This window comes from Puma concolor, chromosome E1, assembly GCF_028749965.1.
Source record: "Puma concolor isolate L17-30 chromosome E1, mPumCon1.1.hap2, whole genome shotgun sequence".
Classification (NCBI taxonomy): domain Eukaryota; kingdom Metazoa; phylum Chordata; class Mammalia; order Carnivora; family Felidae; genus Puma; species Puma concolor.
Window position 1 is genome coordinate 52,817,055 of NC_141680.1, and position 15,625 is coordinate 52,832,679.

At 37.2% G+C, this 15,625-nt stretch overlaps 1 protein-coding gene across 3 annotated transcripts in view; it reads right to left on the reverse strand.

The window, feature by feature from the left end:
* Nucleotides 1-2,229: 2,229 nt before the first annotated feature.
* ABCA5 (ATP binding cassette subfamily A member 5) overlaps nucleotides 2,230-15,625 on the reverse strand; it is an 80,634-nt gene continuing 67,238 nt past the window's right edge. For 2 of the 3 annotated variants that reach the window (XM_086687876.1, XM_086687879.1), the window contains exons 29-39: nucleotides 13,512-13,638; nucleotides 13,084-13,201; nucleotides 12,896-12,987; nucleotides 11,718-11,893; nucleotides 10,591-10,666; nucleotides 10,371-10,465; nucleotides 9,278-9,397; nucleotides 8,009-8,158; nucleotides 7,545-7,624; nucleotides 6,430-6,485; nucleotides 2,230-5,919 (exon numbers count right to left, since the gene is read on the reverse strand). In XM_086687876.1, coding sequence (XP_086544002.1) covers nucleotides 5,812-5,919; nucleotides 6,430-6,485; nucleotides 7,545-7,624; nucleotides 8,009-8,158; nucleotides 9,278-9,397; nucleotides 10,371-10,465; nucleotides 10,591-10,666; nucleotides 11,718-11,893; nucleotides 12,896-12,987; nucleotides 13,084-13,201; nucleotides 13,512-13,638 — 1,198 coding nt within the window. In that variant the 3' untranslated portion in view covers nucleotides 2,230-5,811. The remainder of the gene's footprint in view (nucleotides 5,920-6,429; nucleotides 6,486-7,544; nucleotides 7,625-8,008; nucleotides 8,159-9,277; nucleotides 9,398-10,370; nucleotides 10,466-10,590; nucleotides 10,667-11,717; nucleotides 11,894-12,895; nucleotides 12,988-13,083; nucleotides 13,202-13,511; nucleotides 13,639-15,625) is intronic. The other variant, XM_086687878.1, reaches the window with a different exon arrangement.

Here is a 15,625-nt window from a genome sequence, read left to right on the forward strand (position 1 = left end):
TTGCCATGATATTGCCACCTGGGTGCCCAGTAGTGTCGTGACTGCTGGCCGACCATCAGCTCCCAGGACAGCCTCCACTAACTTCAGAACAACGTTGGTGTGCCCCTCACCAGCACATTCCCTGTTGCTTTCAGTTTCACCCTCTACCATGTTCTTCAGTCTCGTAAACCTACTCAAGCATGCCCAGTTTTCTGAATCTTTTCACTCCTTTTTCATCACGTCCCATAGCTTCTTAACATTTATATGTGATATCGTATGGGCCACTGCTTTTTTTTTAACGTTTCTAGGAGCTATCTTAGCAGCATGTTCACCCCTCCTGGGGTTCTTGCCAGGGAGTCAAAAACGCTGCATGCCCCAACAGTGCTCCCAAGTAGTCTTTCTTATCTAACTTTACGTTCAGCACCACTCCATCAAGTATCCTCAGAATCCAATCCAATGTACGCTCTCTCCTAGCTCCTGTGGGTGTATGTGGCCAAGTACTATGGCTCCCGCGTGGCACTGCCCCTTTCTCCTCTCAGCAAGCCCAGCACAATCTGGCCAAGTAATTTTATGACTTAACCTTGTCGGTTGTAGTCAACAAAAAGAAAATATCAACTACATAATAATTACACAGGAAGAATAGTTTGGTGAAAAAACATTACTAGCCAATACATAAACAAGAGAATTAGCATTCAGTATCTTCTCTTACAACTATGTGAAAGACTTCATATTAACAGGTAAGAATTGGATAAACGGATCCAAAATAATGATGTCATCCTGTTAGTAAAGAACTACAAACCAAAAGGGAAAATAAAATGGCAACCTGAGTGAGGGATTCATTTAGCTAGTCTCTGAGAAGGGCACAGTACAGTCACAACATGGAACTTGAAAAATCCTATTATGGGGGCGCCTGGGTGGCGCAGTCGGTTAAGCGTCCGACTTCAGCCAGGTCACGATCTCGCGGTCCGTGAGTTCGAGCCCCGCGTCGGGCTCTGGGCTGATGGCTCAGAGCCTGGAGCCTGTTTCCGATTCTGTGTCTCCCTCTCTCTCTGCCCCTCCCCCGTTCATGCTCTGTCTCTCTCTGTCCCAAAAATAAATAAACGTTGAAAAAAAAAATTAAAAAAAAAAGTCTCTTAAAAAAAAAAAAAAAAAAAAGAAAAATCCTATTATGAATTTCAGAGAAAACTAACGATAAAACTTAAGTGACATCTTGTCTTAGAGAAAAATATTGGGTTGCAAAAACCTGAAACTTAGGGCACAGTTGAAAGCTCAAGGTCAAAGCTTGAACATAAACGAAGGGCCACCTGGACAGTTGCCGGCTTACTCTTTGAAGGTAGATCCAGATTTTATGCTCATACCAGCATTTAGTTGACTTCTAAATGGATAGCCCGTTATCCGTTCCAATCATTAAATGAGTAACCTGACCAGCATCCACATCTTAATTTCAAGTTATCAAGAGGTGAACTTTGGTGCCCTGAGACAACCCTTTTACTGGTAAATGTGTAACCTTGGGCAGACATGTGTAGAGATGGTGAAAAAAAAAATTACAAGTTACTGTGTTGATACTTTTTGGAATCCTGCATTTATTTATGTACGTGGGGGAACAAACCTAATCATGTAGTTTTGTGTATATTGTCCATTTTTAAGATGCTTGAAATTAAGTTTATTTGCTTAATTTTAAAAAAGGTGATTAATTCGATTTGCAAGCTTAGGTTCTTGGGAAGAAGTTGTCCATTACATTTAAAATCTTGTCTGTGTTTGGGAGAACCAAAGTTATTCAAAAATTCTTAGGAAACTGATAAATACATAAGTAGTGTCAAGTATGTGGGAATAACTCAGTCTGTTCAATGTAATAAAACGTAAGTGAAAGTGATTGCCTTGTATTTTTACAAAATAGGTTTGAGACAAAAAGATCTACAAGAATACCTAGTTTACACTTAAAATATGAATGTGAACTGAGGCGCCTGGGTGGCTCAATTGGTTAAGCGTCCAACTCTTAATCTCAGCTCAGGTCATGATCTCAAGGTTTTGTGAGTTCGAGCCTGTCAGGCTCTGTACTAACAGCACAGAGCCTGCTTGGGATTCTCTCTTCCTCTCTCTCTCTCTCTGCCCCTCCCCAGCTCACATACACACTCTCTCTCTCAAACATTAAAAAAATATATGCATGTGAATTAAAACACAAGTAACTGTCAATCTTCCTTCTGTACTTGAAAACTCCCAACAGATACTAAAAAAATAATTACTAACAACTTTAGTGCCAGTTTTTTTCCTTCATTTTTAATGAGTCGCTCATTCATTTATCAACACTAAATGACAAAAAATCCATTTTAGTATACAAAATGAAAGGTTATCTTAAATTTTCAGTTCTTAAAGCTTATTATTGATAGTATTTATTTTTCTTAAAGAGTAGCACTGAGAATTACATATATCACATCATGAATAAAAAATAAGTAAACTTTTACCTTATAAGAATAGCTGATATAAAAATTATTCACCTGAGAATAAATTCTTTCATTGTATGTAACACGTTCTTTCAGGAGAGAAAATGAAAAGTTGGTATTAGCAACATTAAAAATACATTAGATAAGCATTCCTATTTTGCAAAAATTAATGCCTACTTAGGTATTATATGAAAATACAGTATAGTGTTTCATCAAATTCATAGTACAATCAGAATAAAAAGTATGACCAACAGAACAACAATAAAAACAAGGACAACACTGACCCTAAGTAGACTTAATTGTGCTCCGATGAAAGTGTTAGTACCACTAGCAAAGCATTTGTGCTATTATATTATATGGGTATTGATCTTCCTCTACTGCACTGTATGACCTTACAGGGCCAAAATGTATGGTCATCCTTGTATCCAAAGAACCCACTGGCTTGAAAGACAGTCACTAAAATGTCTGTCGAATTAAATTACTCTAAAAATATTTTAACGATTAAAATTTAAGTACTGACTTAAGGCAGTTTGTGCCCATTTAAAAGAAAAATGTTAAAGAAAACCTACGGCTTTTGTTGTTCTCTACTGAAAACTGGAAAAAAAAAAATCAAGAGCCCACAAAGTGAAACATAAAATACACTCATTGTAATGTTTTCACTGCTACCATCTGTTTAGTCCCTAACAGCTGCACACAGAGGTTTGCCTTATTAGTCAGTAAACAGAGTCACTCAGTGAAGTCCAGGGTTTACTTTAACATTTTATTGTAGATGGAAAGTATAAACTAGGTGATGCTGTTTTACCCAAATTTTGCCTAACGTATGTATTTATGCGCATGTGTTATTGGTATAGGAAAAAAATTTAGATCAGTAATTTAAGAATGTTCAAAAACACAAACGGTACACTAGAAAGAAAAACAGACTTCCTATTTAACTTTCTGTCTCCTTTTCTTCACCCCACTTGCCCTGGCTTTCCTAAATATTAGTTAAATTCTACTTCTGGAATTTAAATAAAAACTTTAAAAAAATTATACTTTTGAATAGGGAAGATTTTACTACTGTGAAAAAGGGAAAACACTCCTACAAATAATTTAATTCATAACCAAAATATATTCACTCTGTGTAAAAAGTAAAAAATTAATTCGTGTCTTTTCGAGAAAATGCTTACAAGCGCACAACAGTAAAGTAACCGAACAAACGTAACAGATAAGAACTTGATTACAACTACTCAGCATAACCTCACCTCTCATTTTCCTTTCCATCAGTCACATATTCACAGATGCGAAGCAAACATGACGAAATCAGTGTGCAGAAGGAGGTAATGCTCTATGTTGGCCACACTCCTTAAAATTACACGCTTTCCTCAGTAGGGTCAGGTTCCAAGAAACTACCTTTTCAGTGACTGTCCTGGCAAACTGCAGATTGTTCTGTCTCTTGCATGGAGTTGAAGTGCTCCAGGCAACACGTAGCTACAAAAACATACCCCCAATAAAGAAGACCCTGGGTATTTATATCAACACTAGAAACGAAAGGTATCTCCCCAAATTTACGGCACCATTTAGCGATGACTTGCTGAGAAAATGAAACGTGCTATTTATTATCCACAAAAATAAAGATCTTCTTTCCAATGTGTGTTGAGCTGTATTCATCATGCAGGACTAAAGTTCAGTAAAAGTTACAACTTTTACTAAAGATGCAAAAGTGAGATCCTCAGGTGAAGAATCCAAACGCTTGGTATTATGAGGCAAGTGGCTGTCAGTTCCTGATAGAACACTAGAAGCTGGTGCCGACTAAATCTTACGCGGAGAGATAACTTCGTCGTGGGTTGTAAAATCCAAGCAGAGATCGTGAGACAGCCCATTGAGATCAGCGACAAGACCTCAGAGATAGCTTGAAACGCAGGCATCTTTAGGAATGTGTACAGCCAAACAGTAGGTAAAGTATCAGTCACGCACCTTGTGCTGAGAAAGGAACACTATTTTAAATCAGCTGCTAGAGCCTAAAACCACAGATGTCTTATGACACAGGAGTGTTAAAAGTTGATTAAGTTTACCTAAGTAAATAATTAATATTATTTCATTAAAGGGTCTGGCTATTTAAAGTAACTCAGTACCAAATTCTTCTGTCATGGCTGTTGATTTTTAAGATTCTCTGTAATGCAATAATCATACTCCCAATACATTTTTTAAATGTATTTAAGTTAATACTTCCATTCATCTGGTTGAAACAGAATATCAGCTAGTATTATTTATACTATATTATACCTAAAGTCCACACATGAGTTCTACAAGGAAGTATTTCCAAGATTATATTGACAATAACCTTACTTCAACTGATAGAGTGAAATTCTGGTTTCTCATTAAAGTAAATTATGTATAGTTTGCTTCTAATCCTTAACTTAATCCCCCAAAGTTTATTTATCTCCCACCAAAGTGGGAGAATCTGAGGTGAGGTACTAAATAAATCGATACAGATACACTTTAAAACTCTATAAAGGTTCAAATAATAAAGTTTACCAACAAAAATGATTACCCAACAAATTACTTTATTCTATAATAAAATAAAATGTGCCCTTTGAGAGAAAGCTGACCAGAAAATTTATATATGCCATGAGCGGTGCAGGGAAAGGTATGGCTGATTCTTCCAACTGTACAGATGATGTCGTTTCTAACTGGCATCAGTCTATTACATAATAAAATTCTAGACACAGCCTTCTTTTAATTACAACGAAAACCACTGGGAATTTTATTGTAAGCATTCAAATACCTGAAGCCCGATGTCTAACATCACCTAAAAGAACGAGGTCTCATTTCCTTCAGATGGTGGATGAGTGCCACCTAGTGGAAGGCCCCTCTATCTGCGTGGAGACTGCCTAATGTTTACTTAGCTTCCTGGGATGCCAACTTCCACTCAAAGTTTCTTTAGAAATTAAAAAGGAGAAGCAAGGAACTTCTGCTTTGTATCTTCTTTTTTGTAAATCATTTATGCATTAGTTTTTTACTTAGACTGGGATACTATATACTTACAGAAAAAGAGAGTATAAATTTAAAAATAAAGATAACTTACAAATAAAATTATTCTATCACTATTTCTTTAAATCATAAATTTAGAAGCACTGTTTTTTGAAAGGTAAAAAAGTAAATATCCAACCTCACATACAGACTGCAGTTCAACAGACTTCGTGTACAAACATGCAGTTTCAATAATTTATACACAAGTTTTATTTGAAGAAAAGCAAAGCACACAACCACAGCATTTCAATTAAGGAACTCAGGAAAATCTCAAGTGCTCCCATGGTTCTTCAGTCACCATTCAAATAATACACCTTTAAACCGAAGTTAAGAATAAAGTAAACAAGAAATAAATTCAATAAGCAGACTGAACAATACATGTTCAAAATACTACTCTGTCTTCCTGTGTTCTTTCCCACCACAGTGTGCTGTTTAAAGTTCCACAACTATTATCTTCTTCCTCTTGTTCTTTAGTGAGTTCTACAAAAACCTAAACGAAAGTAAATAAATGAATATGGTATTCTGTATCACAATCATCTCAAAGAATTTTTTAATGAAATCAGAAACAGTATAAGGCTACATGCAAATACATTAACCATTCAAGATCAAGAGATATATTGGTATATTACTTAAGCAGAATAACCTCCATTAATCACCCACAGAGATGAATGCTATGAGGACTAATAGATATTTTTGATTAATATATGGAAACGGCACTGTCATGAAAAATAATTTATAAATATTTAAGCAATGTAACTATAGATATAGGAAATACCATCAACAACACTCATTTTCTTCACTGAAGAAAAAATATTGAGCTGTTCAAAATAAGCAGATGGAGAACCTGGAGTTTTTTGAAATTATACAGTTTAGGTCTACCGTGTAATAATTTTATCTCTGGCTCACACGTACCCTCCCCCTCTCCAATATAAATCTAAACAATTAGATATTAGACACTTTCTTCTATAAAAGAATTTTTAAAAATTTAACTTTATAGTACCTGTTCCAGTGTTGCTTGAGAAAAGCTATATTCTTCAATGGCAAAAGTATGTTTAGCTATTAAAATATGAAAATAATATTTTACTGATTAACATTTTAAAATAAAAACGGCAGTTACTACTAAGTGGTTAACCACCCGTTTAAAAAAATTTTTTTCTGTCATCAACTCATTTAAATTTGAAGCTGCCAAAATACGTTCCTTTTCTCTCTGGTGTCCTCAGGCCCCCAGCTGGCCCACAGCCCGAAGCACCACACCTGCGAGGTGACCTGCCTCGCTCACCTGCCTCTTCTAAGCGGCTTCTCCCTCACTATGCCTTTTCTCAGGCCTGCTCTGGAGCCCTGCTCTCTGGGCGCCCTGGGAACCTTTTGTTCCCCAATTTCCATCACAGCCTGTTCTGAACTTCGTGAACTAGACTCTGGTCACTGTTCCTATGTCCATATACTTTCTAATAGTTATTTCAGGTCCTCTTGCAATCTGATCTACTATCAAATTTTCTGGTTTTCTTACTCATTCCTGTCGTGGAATTCTCCCCAAGCAGTACAGAGGTGGTTTCATAGTTTATACATTCCATAAAACAACCTGTACACGAATACCTGCCCCATCCAGGAGTTCACCTCTCTCCACTTGCTACCAGGATAGCTTCTTCCTACCAACCACTTATTTTTAAAAATGCGAAGTTTCAACAAGCTTCATTAAAGCTTTTAGGAATGTCCACATTCCTACGCTATGAATTTTCCTCTCCTGTCTCCTGTTGCCACTGAAGCCTTGCTACCATTGCTACTTCTAAGGCCTGATACAAAGTGAGAATTCAGTGAACTCCATGCTCCCACTTCTGGAATGAACCACTGAGTGCTAATTAAGCTAAACTTTCTCACAGATGCAATGTGAAAAACTGTAGTGATGTCGACTAAAACAGTAAAAGATTTACACTACGATATAGCTGATGTACCAAACCTCTACAGTGTTAGCATTTACCTACATCTTAGATTAAACTAAGAAAGGGTTATCTTTTTATTTACAATGGCTTCTATAATAAGCAGTCCCAATTTTCAAACTTTGTAAGTAAAATTCTTTTATGATTTGAAAGCTACCTTGCAATGTTTTTCAAATCTTACCTTCTTCCAGCTTAGAAAAAGACTGTGCAAGGGATGGAACATCTTCCTTAGGAATCTTATAAGCCAAAATAGAAGAAAAACTGGAAACAGATAAAATATAGAAAAATTTAAAAATGACGACTAATATGTTCTAAAGTTCAAGCTCTTTAAAGTGCAAAATCAAACTCCAATGATTTATTTTGATGCATATTTAGATAAACACTGTTTTAAATCTTAAAATATTTCCATGCAAAACAACTCTTTTATTACCACTGATATGAGAACTTCAAAAAGTTTAAATATTATTGAAAATTGCAAGATCTAATACTAAATTAGATATAAAACTGCAGTCATCACACTGCATGAATTCACTACTGGTGATAATAACAGACTTTTTTTTTTTCCTAATCCTTAATACAATAGCCAAGTTTTAATGATTATTTATTGCTCTACAAAACAAACAAACAAATTTTAAAAATCTTTACCTCTCCTGACGGCTTGCATTTGGGAAAATATACTGAATTTCTCTTTGAAGGCGGTCTACTTCTAGGTTTTCCACCCATTCCTTTAACTTAATTTCCAAAAAGTAGCCTTTTCCAAATTTACTCTTCAGATGCTGGACGGTCCCAATACACCTATAGTTATTTTTAAAAGAAAACTCGGACTTAAGATGACTTGACAGTTTCAAAGTATGATTTCTCACTTAAAGGATGATTTAAATTAAATGTTTATAATGGAATACTTTTAGATTTATAGACAAGTTGCAAATATAATACAGTCTCCATACACCCCTCATCCAGTTTCAATTTCCTTAATATTATGATCTTGTATTACCATGGCACATTTGTCAAAATTAAGAAACCAATATTGGTTAATATTACTATTAACTTTATATTTGATTTTATTTGGATTTCACCCGTTTTTCCACTCATCTCCTTTTTTCTGTTCTAGGATCTATCCAGGACACACACTGCACTTAGTTATCATGTCTTCTTAGACCCCACTGGTCTGTGACTTTCTTAATCTTTCCTTCTTTTTCACCTTTGACAGTTTTGAGATTGGTCAGGTGTTTTGGTAGAATGCCTCTCAACTGGGAATAGTCTGATTATTTTTCTCAGAATTAGACAGGAGTTATGGGTTTTTGGAGAAAATGCCGAGGAGCAGGAGTACCTTTCTTACCACATCATATCAGGGGTATATGATTGCCACGCGACACTGCTCTACTGTGTGGTTACCACCATCCCCTTCCCGTACGTTAGAAGAGACTGGTTACTCTTGGGAGGTGGAAGACTGAGATCCGCTTCCTGGAGGGGGCAGTATCTCCATATACTGTTTAGAATCTTTTTGTAAGGAAAATTTGCTCTCCTCCCACATTAATTCATTTATTCAGCCACTTATTTATAGGAGTATCAACATGAATTATAAATGTATTTATTTATTTAATATATTTTATAAGTGTATTTATTTATACTTTGGGTTACAACCCAATACAATGCCTAGCAATCTTTTAAAATAACAGATATCATGCATGAAAAATAACACTCCAAGTTGCTGAATCATTAAGCCAATTACATATGCAAAGTAGTCATTTTTTGGAAATAAACCAACATATTTTCAAGTAATTCTATAGAAAGCTAACTGATTCAAAAACTCAAATAAGGATACTTTTTTTGGCATTTAAATTTATTATTGTAAGTTTCTGAAACAGTCAAAATCTACCCCCCACCCAAATGGCATGCGCTTCAGACATTTACCGTAACTGCCCAGATACCATGATAGCTACTCGGTCACAGACAGCCTCTGCTTCCTCCATATAATGAGTGGTCAGAATAGCAGCCCGCTTTTTGTTTTTAAATGCAGTTCGAATTGCTCGCCTATAAAACATAAGTAAAATAAACAGAGAAAAGCAACTGAATGCTAATGAAAATCCAACTCTCTGGTTAATTAGAATTTATCAAACATCAACTGCTGCAGTTAATATACACTGCCCAACTATGATTCTTCTAATTTATTTTCCTTTATTTTGGAAAGTTTGACAAATAAACAGAAACTCCATAATTTCAAATATTTCTCTGCATTAAAAAATAAATTATAAAATTTGATGCTTTTTCACATTTTAACAAAAATTGTCATAGAATCATAGGGAAAACTTAATATGCATCTCTACACCAAACCTCACATTTTATAGACATGGAAATCTAGGCTCAAAAAGTTGGCCAACTAATTAGCACCATGAATTCCTAAGAGTTCCAACATAAATTCAAGCCAATGTTATTATGAGAATTATAATTTATATGTTAAATGACTAGGGAAAAAATCTTTTAAAGGCTATTCAGAAAGCAGTACTCTTTATTTGAATAATTACCCATATATTCATTTTTGTTCTGGAATAAATAAAATATTACTAACATTTCATGAAAGTATGAAGTATGATAAAGTTTAAAAGTTCATGGGATTCTCCAGAAATCAAAATATTCAATTTTTAATTATCATTTTGCCATTTGCATAGGATTTTAACTCAGTGTGAATATGTATACATAAATAACACAAAACCATTAATTATAATATTCTTTTACTCCAAAGTATGATACAGTATAATGCGTCCCCAGTGTCTTTATTAGTTTTCTTTATTTTTGAGAGGCAGAGAGAGAGACAGAGCGTGAATGGGGGAGGGGCAGAGAGAGAGGGAGACACAGAATCCGAAGCAGCCTCCAGGCTCTGAGCACAGAGCCCAACGCAGGGCCAAACTCACAAACTGTGAGATCATGACCTGAGCTGAAGTCGGATGCTCAACCAACCGAGCCACCCAGACGCCCCTGTCCCGAGTGTCTCTAATGTCATACTCACCACATGTGCTGTTTGGCTTTAGGGTCCATACCCGTAGATGGTTCATCTAGCAGAGTAATGGGAGGGTTCCCCAGCATACTCAGGGCAAAACACAACTAGATAGAAAGGAAAGAGGGGGAGGAGGACTAATAAGCCTTCACATAAGAAATTTGATCAAGACAGTATCAGGCTCTAAACTGATCAATAAAACATACACATATCTGTTGTTCAATAAAAGTACCTTTCGCTTGATTCCTGCAGGTAGTTTCTTTACAGTTTTCTGAAGATGTTCTTTTAAATCAAGTGCATTCGTTATCCTGCAAAATAGGTAATACAAAATGAGTGTATTATCAGTCATTGTTTGTGATCATTCACAGTCTTTTTTCTAGAACACTCAGTTGAAGGGGTGCCTGAGTGGCTCAGGAGGTTGAGCATCTGGCTCTTGATTCAAGTGATGATTTCACAGTTTGTGGGATCAAGCCCCACATCCGGCTCTGCTTGGGATTCTTTCTCTCCCTAGCTCTCTGGCCCTCCCCCACTCATGTGCATGCACACACACACGTGTTCTCTCTCTCAAACACAGATAAACATTAAAAACAAACAAAAAGAACACTCAGCTGAAGCTTACTATATAATTAGACCTCTAATTTACATCATTTTAAACAAATTACTATCTTGACAAAAAGGTTCACTTTAAAATAAGTTTTGGGGCATCTAGGTAGCTCAGTTGCTTAAACATCTAACTTTGGCTCAGGTCACGATCTCACAGTTCGTGAATTTAAGCCCCACATCAAGCTCTCTGCTATCAGCACTGAGCCCGCTTGGATCCTCTGTCCCCCTCTCTCTGCCTTCCCCCATTTGTGCACGAATGTGCTTTCTCTCAAAATAAACATTAAAAAAATCGGGGCGCCTGGGTGGCGCAGTTGGTTAAGCGTCTGACTTCAGCCAGGTCACGATCTCGCGGTCCGTGAGTTCGAGCCCCACGTCAGGCTCGCGTCAGGCTCTGGGCTGATGGCTCGGAGCCTGGAGCCTGTTTCTGATTCTGTGTCTCCCTCTCTCTCTGCCCCTCCCCCGTTCATGCTCTGTCTCTCTCTGTCCCAAAAATAAATAAACGTTGAAAAAAAAAAAATTAAGAAAAATCTAATTAAAATAAGTTTCATGACATTTATAGGCACATTCATTCTGTAATGAGAAACAGAAAAATTACCTTTTTATTTTCATAACTATCATAATTCTGTAAAGAATATATGAAAAAGTAATGACCATTTTCAATGAAAAGTATGATCCACAAAAATGTCTTTAAAAATTAAACTTTTAAAATGTGAACTGTACACCTTTCTCTGGGTAATAAAAAGTTTCCGATTTTACCGATTTATGATTTCTTTCACGTCACTCGTGCTCATTCCTTTTACAGCTCCGTAAATTTCAAAATGTTCCTGCAATGTAATGTCTGGCCACAGTGGGTTTATCTGAGGACAGTATCCCATATACTTAATGGAATCATCATCTTCAGTTGGGTCTGAAGAATAATCTCCTAGAAATACCTACAGAAATACAAACCAATTTTAAATAACTTTTTGCTTAATTTACATTGTAAAGGAATTGGTAGGTGAAATTAATTCAAACTCCTTCCTAGAATCAAGGTAATAGTAAGTCAAATTTTTATTCCTTCCGATGGCGAAAGGACATACATAGCTAAGTCAGAGTTCACTGACAGGGCCCAATGGGGCGATTAGCTTGACTGATGGGGTACCCTGGGTGACTCAGTCAGTTATGCGTCCGACTTCAGCTCAGGTCATGATTTCAGTTTGTGACTTCGAGCTCCGCATCAGGCTCTGTGCTGAGAGCTCAGAGCCTGGAGCCTGCTTCAGATTCTATGTCTCCTTTTCTCTCTGACCCTCCCCCACTTGTGCTCTGTCTCTGTCTCTCAAAAATAAATAAATGTAAAAAAAAAATTAAAAAGAAGCAGGAATGCGGCTTGATTGAAAAGGTAAACTCCAACTGTAACTAGGATGATCAAGGGACCTCACTGGAAGGTGACCTCTGAGCCATGGAGGTAAGCAAATTTCACTGTTTGGATTTCTTCTGGGTAAGGAATACCCAATATAAGGAACCGCTAGAGCAAAAACCCAAAGAAAAGGGTATGCCTGGCATTTTCCAGGAAATCAGTGGGCCAGAGCAGAAGACAGGATCAGACAGTGTTGTGGTTTCCACAAAGTGGTGACAGGCTACAATCAAAGGCTAACTGATGGCAGGGTCAATATTAGCTCCTAAATCTCCTGAAGTTAGTAAGATGGCCTTCCACTAAATTGGTGGACAAATCCCCCACGCAAGTAATAATCATAAAAGCAAAAATAACGTCTGTGCGTGTATCTGCATGTGTGAAAATTTTACGTTATTTTCAAAGATAACCAAAAATATTATAATTTGATCAAGTTATATTAAAAAATTACTACTGAAAACATTAGATCCTAGTCTGTCATTAAGAAACTTACTGTAATTAAAAACGTAAATCACAGCATCTCCCACACCCTCATATACCGTACCTGGCCTGAAGTTGGTTCAATGTCACCAACCAGAATATTGATAATTGTGCTTTTGCCCGCACCGTTTGGACCCAGTAGCCCCAAGATCTCTCCTAAAAAAATTGAAAGAAAAATCATTACGTGTAAGTCAGACTAAAAATCGAAATTACTCTTCTGGAAAAATTACTAAAGAAAAAACAAATACCAACCTTTTTTCACACAGAAAGAGACATATTTAGTTGCTACTTTCTTTACTTTTCTTGTAAGAAGAAAATCTTTCTTGTCGTCATATTCTTTATGCAAACAGCTGACCATAATGGCTGGTTTCTAATAAGGGAAATAGGATTTAAAAAAAGAATAACGTATCAGATACTTATCAAGAAATGACAAGCTGTCCACAATTCATGTCCACGTATCATAAGAACTATAGTTGCTAATAAGGGGCATTATATAAGTAAATACCCATTTGTGACTAAAATATGGACTTATTCAAAAGTAAGTAGACAAAAGTATTTTTTCAAAGCAAAGACTTTTTTTCATATAGATTCATATGAAAAGTATTCTTCAGGTTAATTCCTACACAAGAGAAACTGATCACTGCACATTTAGTAAGACTTGGCGATACAGACTGAATTACCTCCTCACAACACTGGCAACTCATCAGCTCTTTGACCTTCAGTCTTTCAGCTTTGACATCTTCATCTTCATCCTCATTGTTTGGTGGTTCTGGAGACTTCCTATTTTTGGACTTTGTTGAAAGGGTCCTAAACACATACAGACAGTGGTTTTTCAAATAATTAAAATAGCAAGACATTCCAGCACTCCATGGAGAAAAGACTGAAAAAATATACCAACATGAGATGAGTGGTTCTCTCTGAAAGGTGAAGTCACAGAACTAGTTTCACTCACTGAAACTGTCTGGATGATGTCGTCTACACTCATTCATTTCTTCAACAATATTATTTATGATCAGTATGTGTCAGGCACTATTTCACACAAAGATAAAGAAACTAAAAAAAGGATGTATCCATCCCTCGAAGATTTTACAGCCTGGCTGTAAATGACATGACCCGGGCAGAGCAGACGTGGAGGGCTGAATTCAGAACTCATAGAAACATCAGAAAGGTAGGCAGGGAAAAAAGTGCTTCCAAGGAAGTTTTGAAGAATAAGAGAGGTAAAGAGGGAAACAGGAGTTAGCATTATGGAAAACAGAGGAACAAGAGAAAAGCAAAAGGAGGAAGAAGTCAATCATACTAAAGCAGCAGATTAGCTGAGTAAGTGGAGCCTACTTGATGATACACGGAGGAAGTCATTAGTTACCTTGCTGAAAACAGAATCAGCAGAGGATCAAGCACAGAACCAGATTACAGGAGTTAAGAAGTGAAAGGGAGGTGAGGAGCTGGAGGTGGAAGTTTCTCAGCTATGAAAGTTAACAGACAGGGGACAAGAGCTAGAGGGATACAGGTTTAAATGAGATTTGTGAGTTCTGATTTCTATTACTTTGTTTTATGGGAGAAAGGTGACTGGCCCCCTCCCCCCAAAAACCCTATTTAGATCCAAAAGGGAAAGACACAGAAAGAGGAAATAAATTGGACAGAGCAACATCTTTAAGGACACACAATAACAAAGGCATGAATAACAGGAGAGGTACTTCTCTCTCTGGGACCAGGAAAAGGCAAAGGTGATGTAAGTGTGTAAAAATTTATAATTTATAATTAAGTGAGACGGCAAGATCATCCACTGAGAAGTGGAAAATGAAGTGAGAAGGACTGGAGAATTTGAGGACTGCAAAGAAGGCTTGGGCTAACAATCGAAAAGTGGTAGGAAGAAAATGGGATAGCTCGTGTTACAACAAAGCTGAGTCTACATGGGATAAACGTGGTGTCAGCAAGCTGCACTTTTATGTCAATTTTCTCCAGCCTGTAATTAGACTTACCAAAAGTTATGATTTTTCGCGGACGGGTGAAAGAGATACAGAAGTGGAATACAGGGTGCTGAAAAAGGGTGAAAGAGGGTGAGAGGGATGAAGCCGAACAGAGAAAAGGCGAAAAAGGCGATTAGCGGAAACATCTGAGGAACAGAAAAAACTCAGGGGCAGAGACCACAGCAGAAAAGTTCAGTGAGCCTAACAAAACAAAAAGGCCGGGAAGATGAAGTGTTCCTGGGAGCATGGGACACAGAGGAGGTGAAGCGCGGTGATGGCAGGGCTCCGACCCATGGAGAAAGTCAGAAACTGAGGATGTTACAAAGGTTCTCTCTGCGGACGCTGATTCTCCCCCGAGACGACAGAAGGAGTAAGAATAAAGAGAAAGGAGAGCCAGATGCTAAGTCCTCAGTGGATGTGGGGAGTAGCCAGTGGTTAACAAGGACATTCACAGCAGCACTGTTCATGATGGCCAAGAGGTGGAAACGACTTAAACGTCCATCAACTGACGAACAGAGAAGTAAAGAGCGGTATCTCCATACAACGTAATACTAAGAAAAGAAAACTGTAACAAAGTACCGCTACACGCTTCAACTTGGATGAACCTTCAAAACATTACGGTAGGAGTAAAAAAAGCCAGACGAAAAGACGATCCCATACAATTCCATTCATACGAGCGCTGAGCACTGGCAAATCTGCAACAACTAGATTAGTGGACTGTGGTTATACGTGGCTGGGTGGCATGTGGGAGACGGGCCAGTGAGGACTATAAGGATTCTGGGGGGAGTGAAGGAAATTACCTAAAACTAGATCATACACTATGTAAA